This window comes from Giraffa tippelskirchi, chromosome 6, assembly GCF_054371585.1.
Source record: "Giraffa tippelskirchi isolate mGirTip1 chromosome 6, T2T-mGirTip1v1.2.pri, whole genome shotgun sequence".
NCBI classification, from domain to species: Eukaryota; Metazoa; Chordata; class Mammalia; order Artiodactyla; family Giraffidae; genus Giraffa; species Giraffa tippelskirchi.
In genome coordinates, this window is record NC_137280.1 from 46,664,085 (window position 1) to 46,680,023 (window position 15,939).

Here is a 15,939-nt window from a genome sequence, read left to right on the forward strand (position 1 = left end):
CTTTTGAGGTTTCCTTTTTATGGTTCAAATCCTATCATGTACAGTTTACATTGAGGAATATCAATTTGTCCTTGAAATCACCACATCAAACCCTTCATTACAAACTCGGAACGTGGGTAAAAATGCAGACCTTAAAGTAAGAGGACTAATGTGTTTATGCTGAAATCTTTTATGAAACTTTGAAACACAGAAAAAGAGCTCAGTGAAGAAGGCAGGGCAGAGCTGGATAGCATAGCTTAGCTCTGAATGTTTGAATGCTCTAAGAAAAGTGGGTTAGTTACTTGTTAAACTGTTGGAAACTTTGTACGGTTTTATTAATCACTTGTAATTCAACATGAGTTTTTTTAATCAGATGTACATTATTTGTAAAAATAAAGTAGAAGTTTTCATTTTAAGAACATGTTTAAACTAGTAAATACTCAGGAAAATTGAGAAGTCTGTTTTGTGTATGCCAGTTATTAGTTTTACAAATTCATAGTCTCTTATTTTGAGGCTCATGAAATACCCATCCTAGTGTTGATAAATTTACTAGTAAAATTGCAGCAATGTATTCATTCTCTAATATCATTCAGTGCAAGGGTGGGGGGTACATTCCAGCTACACTTGTTACTAAACTATCTGGTAAAAAGTACACATTCAGTTACCTGATCTGCTGTTCTCTTAAAATGGATAAAAGTAGTTAGTAAACTAGGCCACTTGTTTTTGAATTGATATATCAGAAGTGAGACTTTATAAATTTTTGCATGTGATTTTTGTTTTTTTCTTTAGAATATTTACAGGGTCCACAAGGCTAGATGGAAATGCCATTGGTAAGTATGTACATTCAGTTAAAAAACTGACTTTTGGGCTAAAAGACTTTAAATTTAAGCTTTAAAGTAAATGTTAATCTATTTCTATTATAGTGGATTTTGTCCGTTGGCTCTGTGCTGTGTCTATGGATGAATTACTTTCCACTACTCATCCAAGAATGTTTAGTCTGCAAAAAATAGTAGAAATATCATATTACAACATGGGAAGAATAAGATTGCAGTGGTCTCGAATTTGGGAAGTTATTGGAGATCATTTTAATAAGGTATTTGAGTAATTATACAATTTGCTTAATTTGTAATTTTTTATTGTTTAAAATTCCCTTACCATAATCTAAATGAGACCTTTTTCCTTTCTAAGCAGTTTTTTATTACATTTTTTTGTAATTAGATTAGAAAACACTTTGTCTTGTTTTTTCTTCTAGAAATAATTGTTCTAGGTTTTAAGAATTTAAAATATGTTCTTCTTGTTGAGAAATATTGTTAGCATACTTAGTGCCTCTATGGAGAATCTTTGAATTTACCTGTCTTTGCTATTAATGATATATTTTTCTAGAAAATTACCGATTTTTCTGCTTATATTAGCATCCTCTATTTCTATTGCTGTTACAGGTTGGCTGTAATCCTAATGAAGATGTAGCTATTTTTGCAGTAGACTCCCTGAGGCAGCTGTCAATGAAGTTCTTAGAGAAAGGGGAACTTGCTAATTTCAGATTCCAAAAGGATTTCTTAAGACCTTTTGAACATATAATGAAACGGAACAGGTATTATATTTGTTGAACTGCTTGACATCAGGAAAATAGTGTATTTTCCACAGTAGTGGGTGTGGGGGTGGGGCGCAACAGAAGAGAGGGGAGAGGGGAAAAAGAAAACCTGATAAGATTTATCCAAGAAATTACATTACTATTTTAGGTCTCCAACAATTCGTGATATGGTTGTACGGTGTATAGCACAGATGGTTAACTCTCAAGCTGCTAACATTCGGTCCGGATGGAAGAACATCTTCTCTGTATTTCATCTTGCTGCGTCGGATCAAGATGAAAGCATTGTTGAGCTTGCATTCCAGACAACGGGACATATTGTCAGTGAGTATCCCCTAAGCTCTGTTCAAGTTAGAACACAGCATGACACAACTTCAGTGTGTTCAAAGGATACCTCAAGTGTAAGATTATTGGCTTGTCATGGGCTTTACCAAGTTTTGCCTATAGAAGCAGAGCAAAAAGTGATAGCATTATCATTATTATAATATTATAGTTAAGACTTATTGAATGTTTACTGCATGGCAAGCACTGTAAGCACTTTGCTTGTATTTTCTTCAATTTTCACAATAACTGTATGCAAAAAATATCTTTATTATCTTTTTTTTAATTAGATAAGGAAACACAGATCCAGTGAGGTTGTGTAATTTGTCTAAAGGCACAAAACTAGTGAGTGATGGATTCAGGCACAAAACCAGAGTCTTAAGACATAGCCTTTGTTTCTCACCATTGTACTACACAACCTCCTTTGACTTTGAAACACCTAAGATGTCAATTAAGCCTCTCTTAGAAGATAATGACCATCGTTGTCATCAACATCAAGAATGATGACATCACCATAGCTATCATTTATTGTTTGCTTAAATTTAGTAAATTAAGTATTGTGCCTAATAAGCACTTTGTTGTTGTTTAGTCGTTAAGTCATGTCCGACTCTTTGCAACTCCATAGACTTGCCTACCAGGCTCCTCTGTCCATGGAATTTGCCAGACAAGCATACTGGAGTAGGTTGCCATTCCCTTCCCCATGGAATTTTCCTCACCCAGGTATTGAACTCAGGTCTCCTGCATTGCAGGTGGATTCTTTACCATCTGAGTGTGCCAGTCTCTGTTGGGTGCTGGGTTTATAGTGTAAACAAAACACAGGCCTATCTCCCTGTTTCCACTACCCACGGCAGTCAGGTGACTGGTCAAGACAGACTTTGGAACCCATGTCTTTTGAAATCAAAACCCTTAACCTTTAAGAAGTATCCATTACATCTAGAGCTCAGTGTATTTGGGTATAATTAGGAATAATTGAAAATTTTTAATTATTTGGATATGTTTTTCTCCCTTATAGCCCTTGTGTTTGAAAAACACTTTCCAGCGACCATTGATTCTTTCCAGGATGCAGTGAAATGTTTGTCTGAATTTGCCTGCAATGCAGCTTTCCCAGATACAAGTATGGAAGCAATTCGACTTATTCGCCATTGTGCAAAATACGTGTCTGATAGACCTCAGGTATAGCATCGTTTAGTAAACAAAATGTGACTTAGTGTTTATTTCTAGCCTGAGATCTAAGTTTATTTGAGATTCTTGGGAATATGAAGCATTTTTCAAAATTATCGAGTTGTCACATTTATTGAAGACATTGGGTATTTTTCTGAGTGTTTCACATGTATAAACTTGTTTAATTTTCAATAACAGCTTTATGGGATAGATTGTGTTATAGCCCCATTAAATAAGGAATCTGAGGCACAAAGAAGCTCAAAATGTGCCCCTGCTCATAGGGATAGTAAAGGAGACAGGATTTGAACTCAAGCCTGTGTGTTCAGCCATAACCTTGATGCACTGTTTCTTGTGTGTCGAGCTCTGCAGCACTGAAGGTAACTGTGGATGAGTGTGCTTGTAAGCACTGGAGTGAAAGCTTGAATTGGCAGCCTGGCAGCCAGCTTTGACTTGCATATCTTTGTAACTGTCATTAGGAGAAAAGATGGCTTCATAGATCTTCTGTCACATGCTGACATGGACCTGTGGTGTGTTCAGTACTTCTTATACATTCAATCCGCACACCTCCCCGGTGTGGTGGTGTGGCTATGTGATGTTATAACCACTTAAATGCCTAAAATGGAAAGCTGATGATGGAGTTGGAGCTGAGAGCAGCTTTTGGACTCTATTCCATGCTCTGCAGGCAGTTACAATCTCCATTTTTTTATAAGTTTTTTTTTTATCAAATTGCTCATTTTTGATTTGCAAAGTGTTTAAAAACTGCTCTGGAGAAATACTGTGTATAGGTATTAACGCCTTGTCTTTAATAAACCTACCATTCCTTTTAAAGGCTTTCAAGGAGTACACAAGTGATGACATGAATGTGGCACCTGAAGACAGAGTGTGGGTGAGAGGCTGGTTCCCAATTCTCTTCGAGTTATCATGTATCATCAATAGATGCAAATTAGATGTAAGAACCAGGTAACAATCAGTATTTGTAATTAAAACGTTGCAAGGGTTATTTTGACTTTAATCAAATTAACCTTTCTTATGTGAACATAAGTTTAACTTTATCAAAAATAGTAATTATTACACAGGCAAATTTTAAAATATGTTAAATAGAGCAACAAAAAATGGAAATAGATTACTTTTCCTTAAATTTTGATTATTTCCAAGTTTGAATTTTAGATTCCGTGTTAATTTACACATTCTGTCTTTTCATACTTTTGTTTCCGATCTGAGATTGAAGTTAGTCCCAAACTTTATTTTCTGATAAATGAGAAAAGAATTTCCAAATGCATGTCCCTGGTGGCTTTTAGGTAAAGAACTATTTCTCTTTGAAGACTGGCCAGTAACCTAGTTTTGAGTAACACAGGCCTATTGAAAAAGAGCTGTTTTAAAAGTATATTCTCAATAAAAGATCTGTATGACTGTCCAGTCCATTTGTAAAGAAACTACTTTGGGTGTAATGTAACCAGACAAGTGCTCAGTGCACACATTTTACACTTACAAGAACTTGTTATGAATTTGTTAGCGTTCTTATCAATCCCATAATGTAGTTTTTCTTACTCTGTATTTTTGACTGCCAAATTGAAATGACCAACTTGAATATCCTAATATCTATCAGCAGGACATCAGAAAGGTAGTGCAGACTTGTAACAAATCAGTGATAGAATGTAATGAAAGAATGAATCTCTCCTTCTTCCCCCCTCTTATGCCAGAACCACACCCATCCCTAGCCAAGGTTAAGTTTGTTTTATAGCCTAAGAAGGTTTTTATTTTTAGAGTGTTATTTGTTACAACAGATTCTTATGAAATTGAAAATAATCCAAAATATACTCAAACCTTGGAAATTTGTCACAGAATTTAGTCATCACAAGCACATTTGACATTAATTTCACATTTAGGCCCTGAGGAGTTTTTGTCAATGGACCTGTTAGGAAACTTGATAAAATTCAAGCTAGCCTCCTATTTGATGTAACTCTGAATTATATATACCACTCTCAGATGTCCACCAGTTCAGCAGAGCAACTAAGATGTAGTAACTGAAAGTCACAGAAACTCAGCACTCCCTCCCTGCCCGTGTTTATTTGTAGAAATGTCTTTGGCAGGGGACGGACGTACCTGCTTTCTTAGTCTCTTACTTGTCCTTGTCTGGGACCATGCTACCTTGCTTTTCACTGTATCCTGTGTTCAGATTATGGATGGGTTTAGTTCTTAAGAAGAGAAAATAAGTGTTCTAGGTGGTAAAGAGAGAGAAAATGGGAGTAAGCTTTGTCCAGGGATGGCTTTGATTTTCTTACCTCCACGCCAGGATTTGTAAAGGCAGTTATTTCAATTACATCTAAAAATGCAGCACTGTGATTTGTATAACACACTAGTTATAGAGTACTTTCACATGCATTCTCATTTGAGTCCCTCAAAATTCTGTAGATTTAGGGTTAAATAATTAACCTAGAGCCCTCCATATTCTTTTCCCTATACCAGCAACTTAAATATTCAGCAAAACTCCTTCAATAGGTGAAAAGCCTTGGGAACCTCTGTGGATCTGTGTTTGCTTTGGGAGCCTGCAAGCAGCAGGATGTTCACGTCTGCTCAGTCCAGCCATGGGAGTTATTCAGCATCCAATTACTTGGAGTGGGAGGAGAACCAGCTCTGTCTCGTTGTGGGGGTGGGGGCATGAAACTCTGACAGGGTTTTCTGGGAAACATAGAGTGTGTTTCTTCCACAGAAATTCCTTTCCTGTAGTTTCTTTACTTCTCATTTTACACATTAGGCATCTTACAGAATAAACAAAACTTAATTTGCCTTAGGACCAAACTACCGTAATGTTATTTTACATCCATTGAACAACTGCATGTTACTGTGTACCATGCGTGTATGGTACCAGGCCCAGGGGGTAGCATTGCAGCAAATGAGCTAGATCATCTCAGGGAGCCCTCAAGTCCTCAAGGAGTGTTTCACAGGAACTATTGTTCTGACTTATGACCAGACTTTGGGAAATACAAACCTTTTCTAAGTGGAAGGATACCTGTATTTTCTTAGAAGAAGTAAGAGAGAAAAGATCAAGCTTTTTAATGGTTACATGAAGGCATTATTTCAAGAAGGATAATAAGGAATCAGAAGGCAATTTTGAGTTTCAGTTTTAACACTTACTCAGAAGAGAATGAATGGAATACGAAAGCAGCTTATTCTCAAGGAACACTTTACTTCACCCTGTGGGACACATGCTGCTCTGGCCTGGCACACTGTGGGGAATAGACACCCTGCCCACACGAGTGGGGGTCTTAGTGAATTAGTCTGAGAAGTCCTTTAGTTTGAGGATATTATTTTGAACAAGTAGGGTATTAGCTAAAAATTCCTATAGTTCTTTGAAAAAGATTTTCCAAAATCTAATTTTATTTGTTCTTAGACATATCAGTATACTTCCTTCCATGGTTATAGAGCCACAGAATTAGTATTCAGTTCAGTCGCTCAGTCGTGTCCGACTCTTTGCGACCCCATGAATTGCAGCACACCAGGCCTCTCTGTCCATCACCAACTCCCGGAGTCTACCCAAACCCATGTCCATCGAGTTGGTGATGCCATCCAACCATCTCATCCTCTGTCGTCCCCTTCTCCTCCCGCCCCCAGTCCTACCCAGCATTAGGGTCTTTTCCAGTGAGTCAACCCTTCGCATGAGGTGCCCAAAGTATTGGAGTTTCAGCTTCAACATCAGACCTTCCAATGAACACCCAGGATTGATCTCCTTTAGGATGGATTGATTGGATCTCCTTGCAGTCCAAGGGACTCTCAAGAGTCTTCTCCAGCACCACAGTTCAAAAGCATCAATTCTTCGGCGCTCAGCTTTCTTCACCGTCCAACTCTCACATCCATACATGACCACTGGAAAAACCATAGCCTTGACTAGACGGACTTTTGTTGGCAAAGTAATGTCTCTGCTTTTAAATATGCTATCTAGGTTGGCCATAACCTTCCTTCCAAGGAGTAAGCGTCTTTTAATTTCATGGCTGCAATCACCATCAGCAGTGATTTTGGAGCCCAAAAAAATAAAGTCTGACACTGTTTCCACTGTTTCCCCATCTATTTCCCATGAAATGATGGGACCAGATGCTATGATCTTAGTTTTCTGAACGTTGAGCTTTAATCCAACTTTTTCACTCTCCTCTTTCACCTTCATCAAGAGGCTCTTTAGTTCTTCTTCACTCTCTGCCATAAGGGTGGTGTCATCTGCATATCTGAGGTTATTGATATTTCTCCTGGCAATCTTGATTCCAGCTTGTGTTTCTTCCAGCCCAGCATTTCTCATGATGTACTCTGCATAGAAGTTAAATAAGCAGGGTGACAATATACAGCCTTGACGTACTCCTTTTCCTATTTGGAACCAGTCTGTTGTTCCATGTCCAGTTCTAACTGTTGCTTCCTGACCTGCATACAGGTTTCTCAAGAGACAGGTCAGATGGTCTGGTATTCCCATCTCTTTCAGAATTTTCCACAGTTTATTGTGATCCACACAGTCAAAGGCTGAATTAGTATTCACCCAAATTATAATCTTTCTCGCTCTGTAGTTCCCATGTACATTTTTTAAATGCTGCAGTGATGGAGTGGGAGTAGAAGAAAAATAAAAAACTGAAGGCCAGGGCCTTTGGAGTTTTTCCCTAAACAATTCATCCTAAATAAACCTGTTTTACAACCTAAATTTCTTAAAAGTTTAGTATCAAGTGTTTTAAACTTAGCTTTCAATAACTTTGTGAACTAACTTACAAAAATCTATTTTAGGGGGTAGATACTGATGTGGTATGCTAGCTTTTCTAATTATATTTTTTCATTTTAGGGGTTTAACAGTAATGTTTGAAATAATGAAAACTTACGGCTACACTTATGAAAAACACTGGTGGCAGGATTTATTTAGAATTGTTTTCAGAATCTTTGACAACATGAAATTGCCAGAACAGCAGACAGAGGTAAGAGATTTTCATTTAATATAGTCAAGTCAAAAGGTTCTTTTTTCCTAATACATTTTAGTATTTCAAATTAAGCACAGTGAACAGAAAAAAAATCCTAGAGATTTCTTCTTTAAGTCATTATGATATAGTAGTATATCTTTGTAGTATGTTTTCTGTTGTCAAAACAATGCAGTTTTGACAATAGAAGTGAGTTAAGGTTTCCAGTATTTTTGTTGAACTTTCAGTATCTTTTCCTCACTTTAATACTGTCACAGCTAAAACATCAGTAGTTCTACTTAGTATTCATAGTGACTTATTGTAAATTGAATAAATAATACATGGTAAGTTTTATATATTTATTTCAATGTCTTTTAGTTTTTGGAATATGGTTGATTTACAATACTGTGTTAGTTTCTGCTTTACAGCAGTGATTCATTCAGTTCTGCATATACATCTATCCACTCATTGTGATTCCTTTCCCATATAGACCATTACAGAGTATTAGAGTTCCTGTAATGTTCAGTAGATTCTCATTAGTTATCTGCTTCATACATAGTAGTATATATATGTCAATCCCAATCTCCCAGTTCATCCCTCTCCCTACACCCTCCTCCCAACCCCCTGGTAACCGTAAGTTTGTTTTGTGCTTCTGTACCTCTGTATCTGTTTTTGTAGATAAGTTCACTTGTACCCTTTTTTTTTAGATTCAACATGTAAGTGATACCGTATGATATTTGTCTTTCTCTGACTTCCCTCAATACGACAGTCTCCAGGTCTTTCCGTGTTACTCCAAATGACATTATTTCATTCCTTCTTATGACTGATACACATGTGCACCACATTGTCTTCATCCACTCCCCTGCTGATGGGCATCTAGGCTTCCCTGTCCTGGCTATTGTAAACAGTGCTGCAGTGAACATCAGGGTACACGTATCCTTTCGGATCATGATTTTTTCCAGATATATGCCCAAGAATGGGATTGCCAGGTCCTATGATAGCCATAGCTCTATTTTTAGTTTTTAAGGAACCTCCATACTCTTCTCCATAGTGGCTGCACCAATTTACATTCCCACCAACTATGTAGGAGTCTCTCCTTTTCTCCATGCCTTCCCCGCATTTATAATTTGTAGATTTTTTTGATGATGGCCATTCTGACCGGTCTGAAGTGATACTGCATGGTAGTTTTGATTTGCATTTCTCTGATAACTAATGATGTTGAGAATCTTTTAATGTGCTTTTTGGCCATCTGTATGTCTTCTTTGGAGAAATGTCTCTTTAGATCTTCTGTCCATTTTCTAATTTGTTTTTTGATATTGAGCTGCATGAGCTGTTTGTATATTTTGGAGATTAATCCCTTGTCAGTTGCTTCCTTTGCAAATATTTTCTCCCATTCTGAGGGTGTTTGTTTGTTTGTTTGTTTCCTTTGCTGTGCAAAAGCTTTTAAGTTTAATTAGGTCTTACAGAATGTGTTTCAGTGTTTGTGGGGTGAGAACATCAGGTCTTTGTGTTTCGTTCCATATAGTGTGTTAAATGCAAATTTGGGGGCCTCTCTGACCTGCAGAAGATTTTACTTTAGATCTACAGGTAGGCTCTTACTTAAAACATGTTATTAAGTAGACATATGTTTATGCAGGGGCATAAAACCATGTATAAAAATGAATCAGATTAGTCCATTTGAGAAAAATAAATTACTTACACCAGTTTTATTTTAAACCTATGCTAACCCCACTTGGAAAATTCTTATCATTTCCTTCCTCTTATTTTTTTTTTCCATGTTCTGTCATATTCTGGAGCAAGACCAACTGTTGCAATTAATGCTATGACTTTTCAGTAGCAGACACTAATAACAGGACAATGCAGTGATGGTTTTTTATAATCAAAACATTGCAGAAAATAGTTATTCTATGCATAGATTTATGAGATAATGAGAAATAGGTATCAGATATGAAGTTGAGGTGAGTATATTCTAGAGGGAGTTAAGCACTCTGAAAGGAACATGGACAGTCTTACTTTAAATATGCAAACATTTTTTTTGTAACTTCTAGTAACTAATGAGTGGCCTGACCTTCATGTGATGACTGTCTCCCTTGTAGAAAGCCGAATGGATGACAACAACATGTAATCATGCACTCTATGCGATTTGTGACGTGTTCACCCAGTATTTAGAAGTGCTCAGTGATGTCCTTTTGGATGACATTTTTGCCCAGCTCTACTGGTGTGTGCAGCAAGGTAGGTCTGTCCCGAAAAATGACACAGTGTTAAATGTGACCCTGGTGATACACAAATGAATTGCTCTTTTCTTTTCCAGACAATGAGCAGTTGGCACGATCTGGTACAAACTGCTTAGAGAATGTTGTTATTCTGAATGGTGAAAAATTTACACTAGAAATCTGGGATAAAACCTGCAACTGCACACTGGACATCTTCAAAACCACAATCCCACATGCGTAAGATTTTATACCACTTTGTGTATTGAATGATGGACATAAAAGATTTGATAGTAACTAGTGATTTCTCATAACAAATGCTTTGTCAGATATCTCAGTGTCCTATGAATTTGTGTTTATTACAGACAAAACTCCTATAAACTGTAACAAATACATGAATTGTTTTATAAACCAGAACCTTTAGTCTCATCATCTAAATTTGGGTCATAATGAAGTGCTTTTATGAGATTTTATTCATGCAGATTAAACCAAGCAGTGGTTCTGAATTTTTAAAAAATCTCAGCATTTATTTTAGTTACTGTGAATAGTCTAAGGAAACTTTATTTTTAAATACTGTATTTCGTAGTTATTTGTCATCCTTTTCTGAGGGATAAGTTTGGAATTGAATTGTAGGTGAGTTTTTACTAGTGGGGAAACTAAGACATAGTCCTGCTGCCTGACGGTTGATGGCACCCGAATCATTTGTAGGACAACTTGAACTTCCCCAGCTTATTTTATTTCAAAATATGTTTGTTGGCTGTGGCATGTCTCACGCTCTCAGTGATTGGTATGGTTTTGGTATTTCAAAGGCTTTTGACCTGGCGTCCCATTTCTGGAGAAACTGCTCCCCCAACCCCATCTCCTGTGAGTGAAAACCAGTTGGTAAGTTTAAATAAATCAAGCCTATTTTAAATCATTGAACTATTCGTGATAAGAAATTTTACCATGGGGCAGATCCTTTAGAAAGATAGTGTAAAATATAGATGGTTGTGAGATGAAGATTCAAATGATTTCTCGAGTGCAATAGGCAGATACCAGTTTACATAAGGGTGTACATGCCAAGCTGAAGATGTTACTGAATATTGTTTAAACATCCAATTTTAATAAAAATTTTACCTTAGAGAAAAGTTAGAAAAGCAGTATAAAGAATTCCAACAGACCCTCACCCTGCATATTTGTTTCCTGGGTGTGTTGTCACAAATTACTAATAAACTTGGCAGCTTAAAGCAGCAGCAGTTTATTCTCTCACAGTTCTGGGGGCCAGAGGTCCAAACTGAAGGCATCGGCAGGGCCACACTCCTTCCCGTTTGCTGCCTCTAGCTTCTACTGGCTGCTGACAACCCCTGCCGTTCCTTGGCTTGTACACACACCACTCCGTTCGCTGCCTCCATCTTTACGTAGCTGTGTAAAGTCAGATCTGTGTATCAGGTCTCTCCTTCTCTTTTAAGGACACTAGCCATTAGATTTAGGGTCCACTCTAAATTCAGAATGACCTCTTCTCAAAGTTCCTTAACTCTAAAGACCCTATTTCTATGTAGCCTTCATAAGCGCCAAAGGTTAGGACTTGGACTTAGCTTTTTGGGGCCACTGTTTAGCCCACTGCAGTCTACCCTCTGGGCCCCAAAATTCATGTCTGTCTTCTGGGCTAAGACAGTTATCCTGTCCCAGCATCCCTAAAGTCTCAATTTATTGTAGCATCAGCACTAAGTCCAAAATCTCATGTAAATATCATCGTATCAGAAGTTCCAGATCTTGTCCTCTAAGTCATCTAGATCACGTGCATGGTCTGTTCTGGAGCAAAATTTCTCTCTGTGGACCCGTGAACCTGTAAAATAAATGACCCCCTTGCAAAATACAACGGTGGGCAACCATGGGTAAAGATTCTCATTCCAAAAGCGAAAATTGAAAGAAATAAAAGGGTCACTTGTGGAGGCCAGCAGTGGCCTTCACGGTCTCTTTTTTGGCTCTGTCTGAGACCTGCAGCTGCCCTGGCTCTGCTTCTGGTCTCATGCTGGAACCAGGTGGAGCTGGCAGAGTAGTCATGTCAGCCACCACACACTGTCTGACACTGCAGGTGCCTTCCATTTACTACCAAATCATCCACAACCTGCAAAGAAAGTGTCGTCTTCATTTTCAGGCCAGAAAACCTCAGCTTAGGAACTAGATTCCTGGCTTTCCCAAGGTTACACGTAGCTGGAACTGGACTCTGGTGTGGTTCTGTGGACCCGTCAGTTTCTCTGCACAGGCCAGTCTCCTTGTCAGCCACCTTCTCACTGACCTTTCTGGATGCTGGTCTGGGGTGACAGAACATCCTTCCTCTGTAGAGCTTTCCTGGGCTCAGCCTGCACTAAGTGTGCACGGACCGCACCCACTAACATACGTTCTGTTTGGATTTCACGACAGTTCATGGATATTGCTGACAAGTTTTGCCACACAATGAAGCCTAGCATTTTTATCTGTTGCCCTTGGGTGGTGTCAGGCCTGATCTCAGTGAGGGTCAGAAAGTAAGCTTTTCTTTAAAACATTACCAGCTCTTATCTGTGTGTAGTGATATTAAATAATTTTCCCATTATGTCCATTATTGCAGTGTGTGCAGTGTCATTTTCATAGGGACACAATGTAAATTACTTTTTTAAAGACAATGTAATAGAAACTGTTTTCATCATTAAGCTTTATTTGTTGTACTTGAATTTTTTTTTATTAGGATACAATATCACAGAAATCTGTAGATATTCATGATTCTATTCAACCAAGATCTGCAGATAATAGACAGCAAGCTCCATTGGCTTCTGTCTCTACTGTGAATGAAGAAATCAGCAAAATTAAACCCACAGCAAGTGAGTTATTTCTCTTAATCGTGTCTTTTGTCTATGCAAGATATGAAAATTTTGCTTTTACTCACACACACGTACTGTAGTTGGTTATGCGGTCACCTCATTACTGAGTTTGCCGCCGCTTGGACATCCCTGATAGAGGCTGTCTTGCAGGTGGTCAGGACTCTGCTGACACCTGCAAGGCTGTTTTTTTCTACAGTGCTCTCAGCTGATATTTGTTACAAGCACGTGGGTATTCTTCCTGCAGAAGAGGGGCCTAACAGGTCTTCCTCTGTCCTCAGCAAGAGGGGAGGTAGTGGCCAGGGCATCTGCAGAGCACTCTGCTGCCACCCCAACCCCAGTGCTCCTCTGCACCTCCCCTCACCTTCTTTAGTTCTTTTCACAAAAAAGGGGGACTCCCTTGTTTTTCACTCAATTGGTTCAATTTCATTTACTGAATGAAAGTTAACAACACTGAGGAAAGACAGCCTCCTTCCTGGAGGAAAATGGGAAATGTGTTCCATAGTGGCTGCACAATTTTATATTCCCACCAGCCATTCCATTTTTTCCACAGCCTCACAAACATTTCAGTCTTCTTTTTCTCTCAATAATAGCCATCCTAGTGGGTATAAAATGTTGTCTCATTGTGGTTTAACTCTGCATTTCCCTATTGATTAATGATGTTGAGTATTTTTTCATGTGCTTGTTGGCCATTTGTAATCATTTTTGGAGAAATACTTATTCGTGTCCTTTGCTAATTTTTAATTGGGTTGTTTGTTGTTGAGTTGTAGGAGTTTCTTACATACTCTGGATACTATCCCCATATCACATACACGATTTGCGAGGGTTTCTTTTCTCCCATTCTGTAGGTGGTCTTTTCACTTCTGATGATAAATGCTCTGATTGTACGAAAGTTCTTATTTTGTTGAAGTTCATTTTGTCTTGCTGTTGTCGCTCATGCTTCTGGTGTCATGGTTAGGAACCAACCGCAGCCCAAACTAAGGTCAGGGAGATTTTCCCTAGTGTTGCCTGCCTTCCAAGAATTTTATACTTAGAGCTCTTATATTTAGGGAATTGATCCATTTTCAGTTTATTGTTTTCAGGGTATTTTTATTAACCCTTGGTGCTTATACTTGTCGAGGGAAGACAGATTTTGTACCTCCTGGAAAGGAGCCTCTAGCTTCAGTACTGTGTCTCGCTTCTTAGAAGGGAGATAGGTGGTGATGAGTTGTCCATTTTCGTTTTTCATTCCTATTTTCTGGAGCACTGCTGTTAGAATCCATACCAGCTTCGGTCTACCCTGGAAAATGCCACAGTACATGGCTTTGCTCTCTCTCAGCCCCAGGACTGGACCTTGGAAGGGAAGCACGTAGTTGCAAGTTTTCACAGAGCTGATCTGGGCACATGCCTTGAACTGGAGTGGAGTGCACTGCCCCCTGCCCCTCTGACCTGAGGGCTTACGTTTCCTTTCTCCTGCCACCCCCGGTCAGTCCTTGAGAAGAGCTCCCGTGTCCCCCAGAGCCCTCCGTGCAGGGGGCGGGGCGGCAGTGCTGCCTGAGGAGGTGGCTCAGAGGAGCGCAGATTGCAGCTGCTTCTCTCCTCCTTCACACTCAGAAGTGGTGCTGCCCCAGTGAAATGGTCCCTAACGTGACCCTGTAGCCCTTGTTAAGCAGACTTGTTCAGATAGACATTGTCCCCTAGACACACCGCTGGTCCCTGCTGGTGAGGCCGAGTCCAGCTCCTCATCCAGCGACAGCTCTGAATGCCCATGCAGACATGGCAGCTGGTGAGAACACCTCTCCTCAGTCTCAGTCTCCCCGAGTCTGGGGTGTGGCCAGCGTGTCCCACCCCAGAAACCTGAGAGTGTAGTTATGACTTGGATGAGGGAGGGCTAGGAAGGGACAACTTGGACTTGGGAGTGTCTTTAGTTTTTTACATTTTTTGACTTGAGACCTAATACTAAGAACTGAATGTTCAGTACAGCAACATTTCTGAAAACTATCTGGAAAGGAGCCGTCATGACGTAATAGAAAATAAATTTAAGCAAGTAGTTTGGCTGTCTTCCCCAAATTCCTAAAACCTGAATTTAACTTCTTGAAATCGGGGGATTCCTTGGCGGGTCCAAGTGGTGAGGACTCAGGGCTCTCACTGCTGTGCCCCAGGTTCTGTGGCCAAAAACAAAAAAACTAAATTCTAGAAATTAGTGCCAGAAAAGGGAGTTTGTGATAAAAGCAAAGTAGAAAAAATCTGAAGGGCTGTCAAGGCCTCCAGTGCTGGAGCTGATGTCCTGAGGCCAGTGTATGGGCCCACCCGCCCGACCCCACCCCACCAGGGATGATCATCCAGCTCCTGGAAAGCTTCCTGGAGAACTGACCTTGCCTGGGCCAGTGCTTCTGGCTCTTGAGCATCTCAGTAGTTTAGCTGACTTTCCTTACCTTGTGTTTCTACATCTGCTCACCTGACGCCATGGAGGTGGAAAGTCCTTCCTTCCATGAGTTTGTGTGTCCTCATAGAAATGGCCCTCCTGAGCACAGAGGTTCAGGCCAGAGGAAGGCAGCCGTTTTCCACCCCAAGCCGTGTCTGAGCACCGGTCACCTCCAGGGTGGTTACTCTTACAGTCCTGCACTAGACATGAATCGGCGTGGACTTCTGGGCTTATTATGCTTTAGAAATAGGAGGCCATCTTAGATGCGACCACCAACCTGGATCCAAATAAAGCAACTCTGGTTTTCCTCTGTATCTTCCAGTTGGTCACAATTCTGAGCCCCTCACTCCCTGCCTCACAGATCTAGCTTCTGTTGTTTTCTTCTGGCTTTTTTATATTACCTGTAGTCAAAGGTCAAACTTGGGTTTGTAGCAAATGCCATTGAAATGGTAGCTTTTTATCCATTTGATACATTTTATTAAGGAATAACCTAAATATTACTTTAAAATTTGTCCTGGCA

The 15,939-nt window shown here is 39.4% G+C and overlaps 1 protein-coding gene across 9 annotated transcripts in view; it reads left to right on the forward strand.

Annotated features, from left to right (window-relative positions):
- Nucleotides 1-15,939, forward strand: part of ARFGEF1 (ARF guanine nucleotide exchange factor 1) — a 127,709-nt gene that overhangs the window by 105,772 nt on the left and 5,998 nt on the right. For 7 of the 9 annotated variants that reach the window (XR_014057302.1, XM_081503148.1, XM_081503149.1 and 4 more), the window contains 11 exons: nt 769-809; nt 903-1,072; nt 1,419-1,570; nt 1,719-1,891; nt 2,901-3,061; nt 3,879-4,009; nt 7,863-7,992; nt 10,068-10,203; nt 10,283-10,421; nt 10,991-11,063; nt 12,886-13,018. Coding sequence is in view for 8 of the 9 variants with exons in the window: in XM_081503148.1 (XP_081359274.1) it covers nt 769-809; nt 903-1,072; nt 1,419-1,570; nt 1,719-1,891; nt 2,901-3,061; nt 3,879-4,009; nt 7,863-7,992; nt 10,068-10,203; nt 10,283-10,421; nt 10,991-11,063; nt 12,886-13,018 (1,439 nt within the window). In the remaining variant the exon portion in view is untranslated. The remainder of the gene's footprint in view (nt 1-768; nt 810-902; nt 1,073-1,418; nt 1,571-1,718; nt 1,892-2,900; nt 3,062-3,878; nt 4,010-7,862; nt 7,993-10,067; nt 10,204-10,282; nt 10,422-10,990; nt 11,064-12,885; nt 13,019-15,939) is intronic. The other 2 variants (XM_081503144.1, XM_081503146.1) reach the window with 1 other exon arrangement.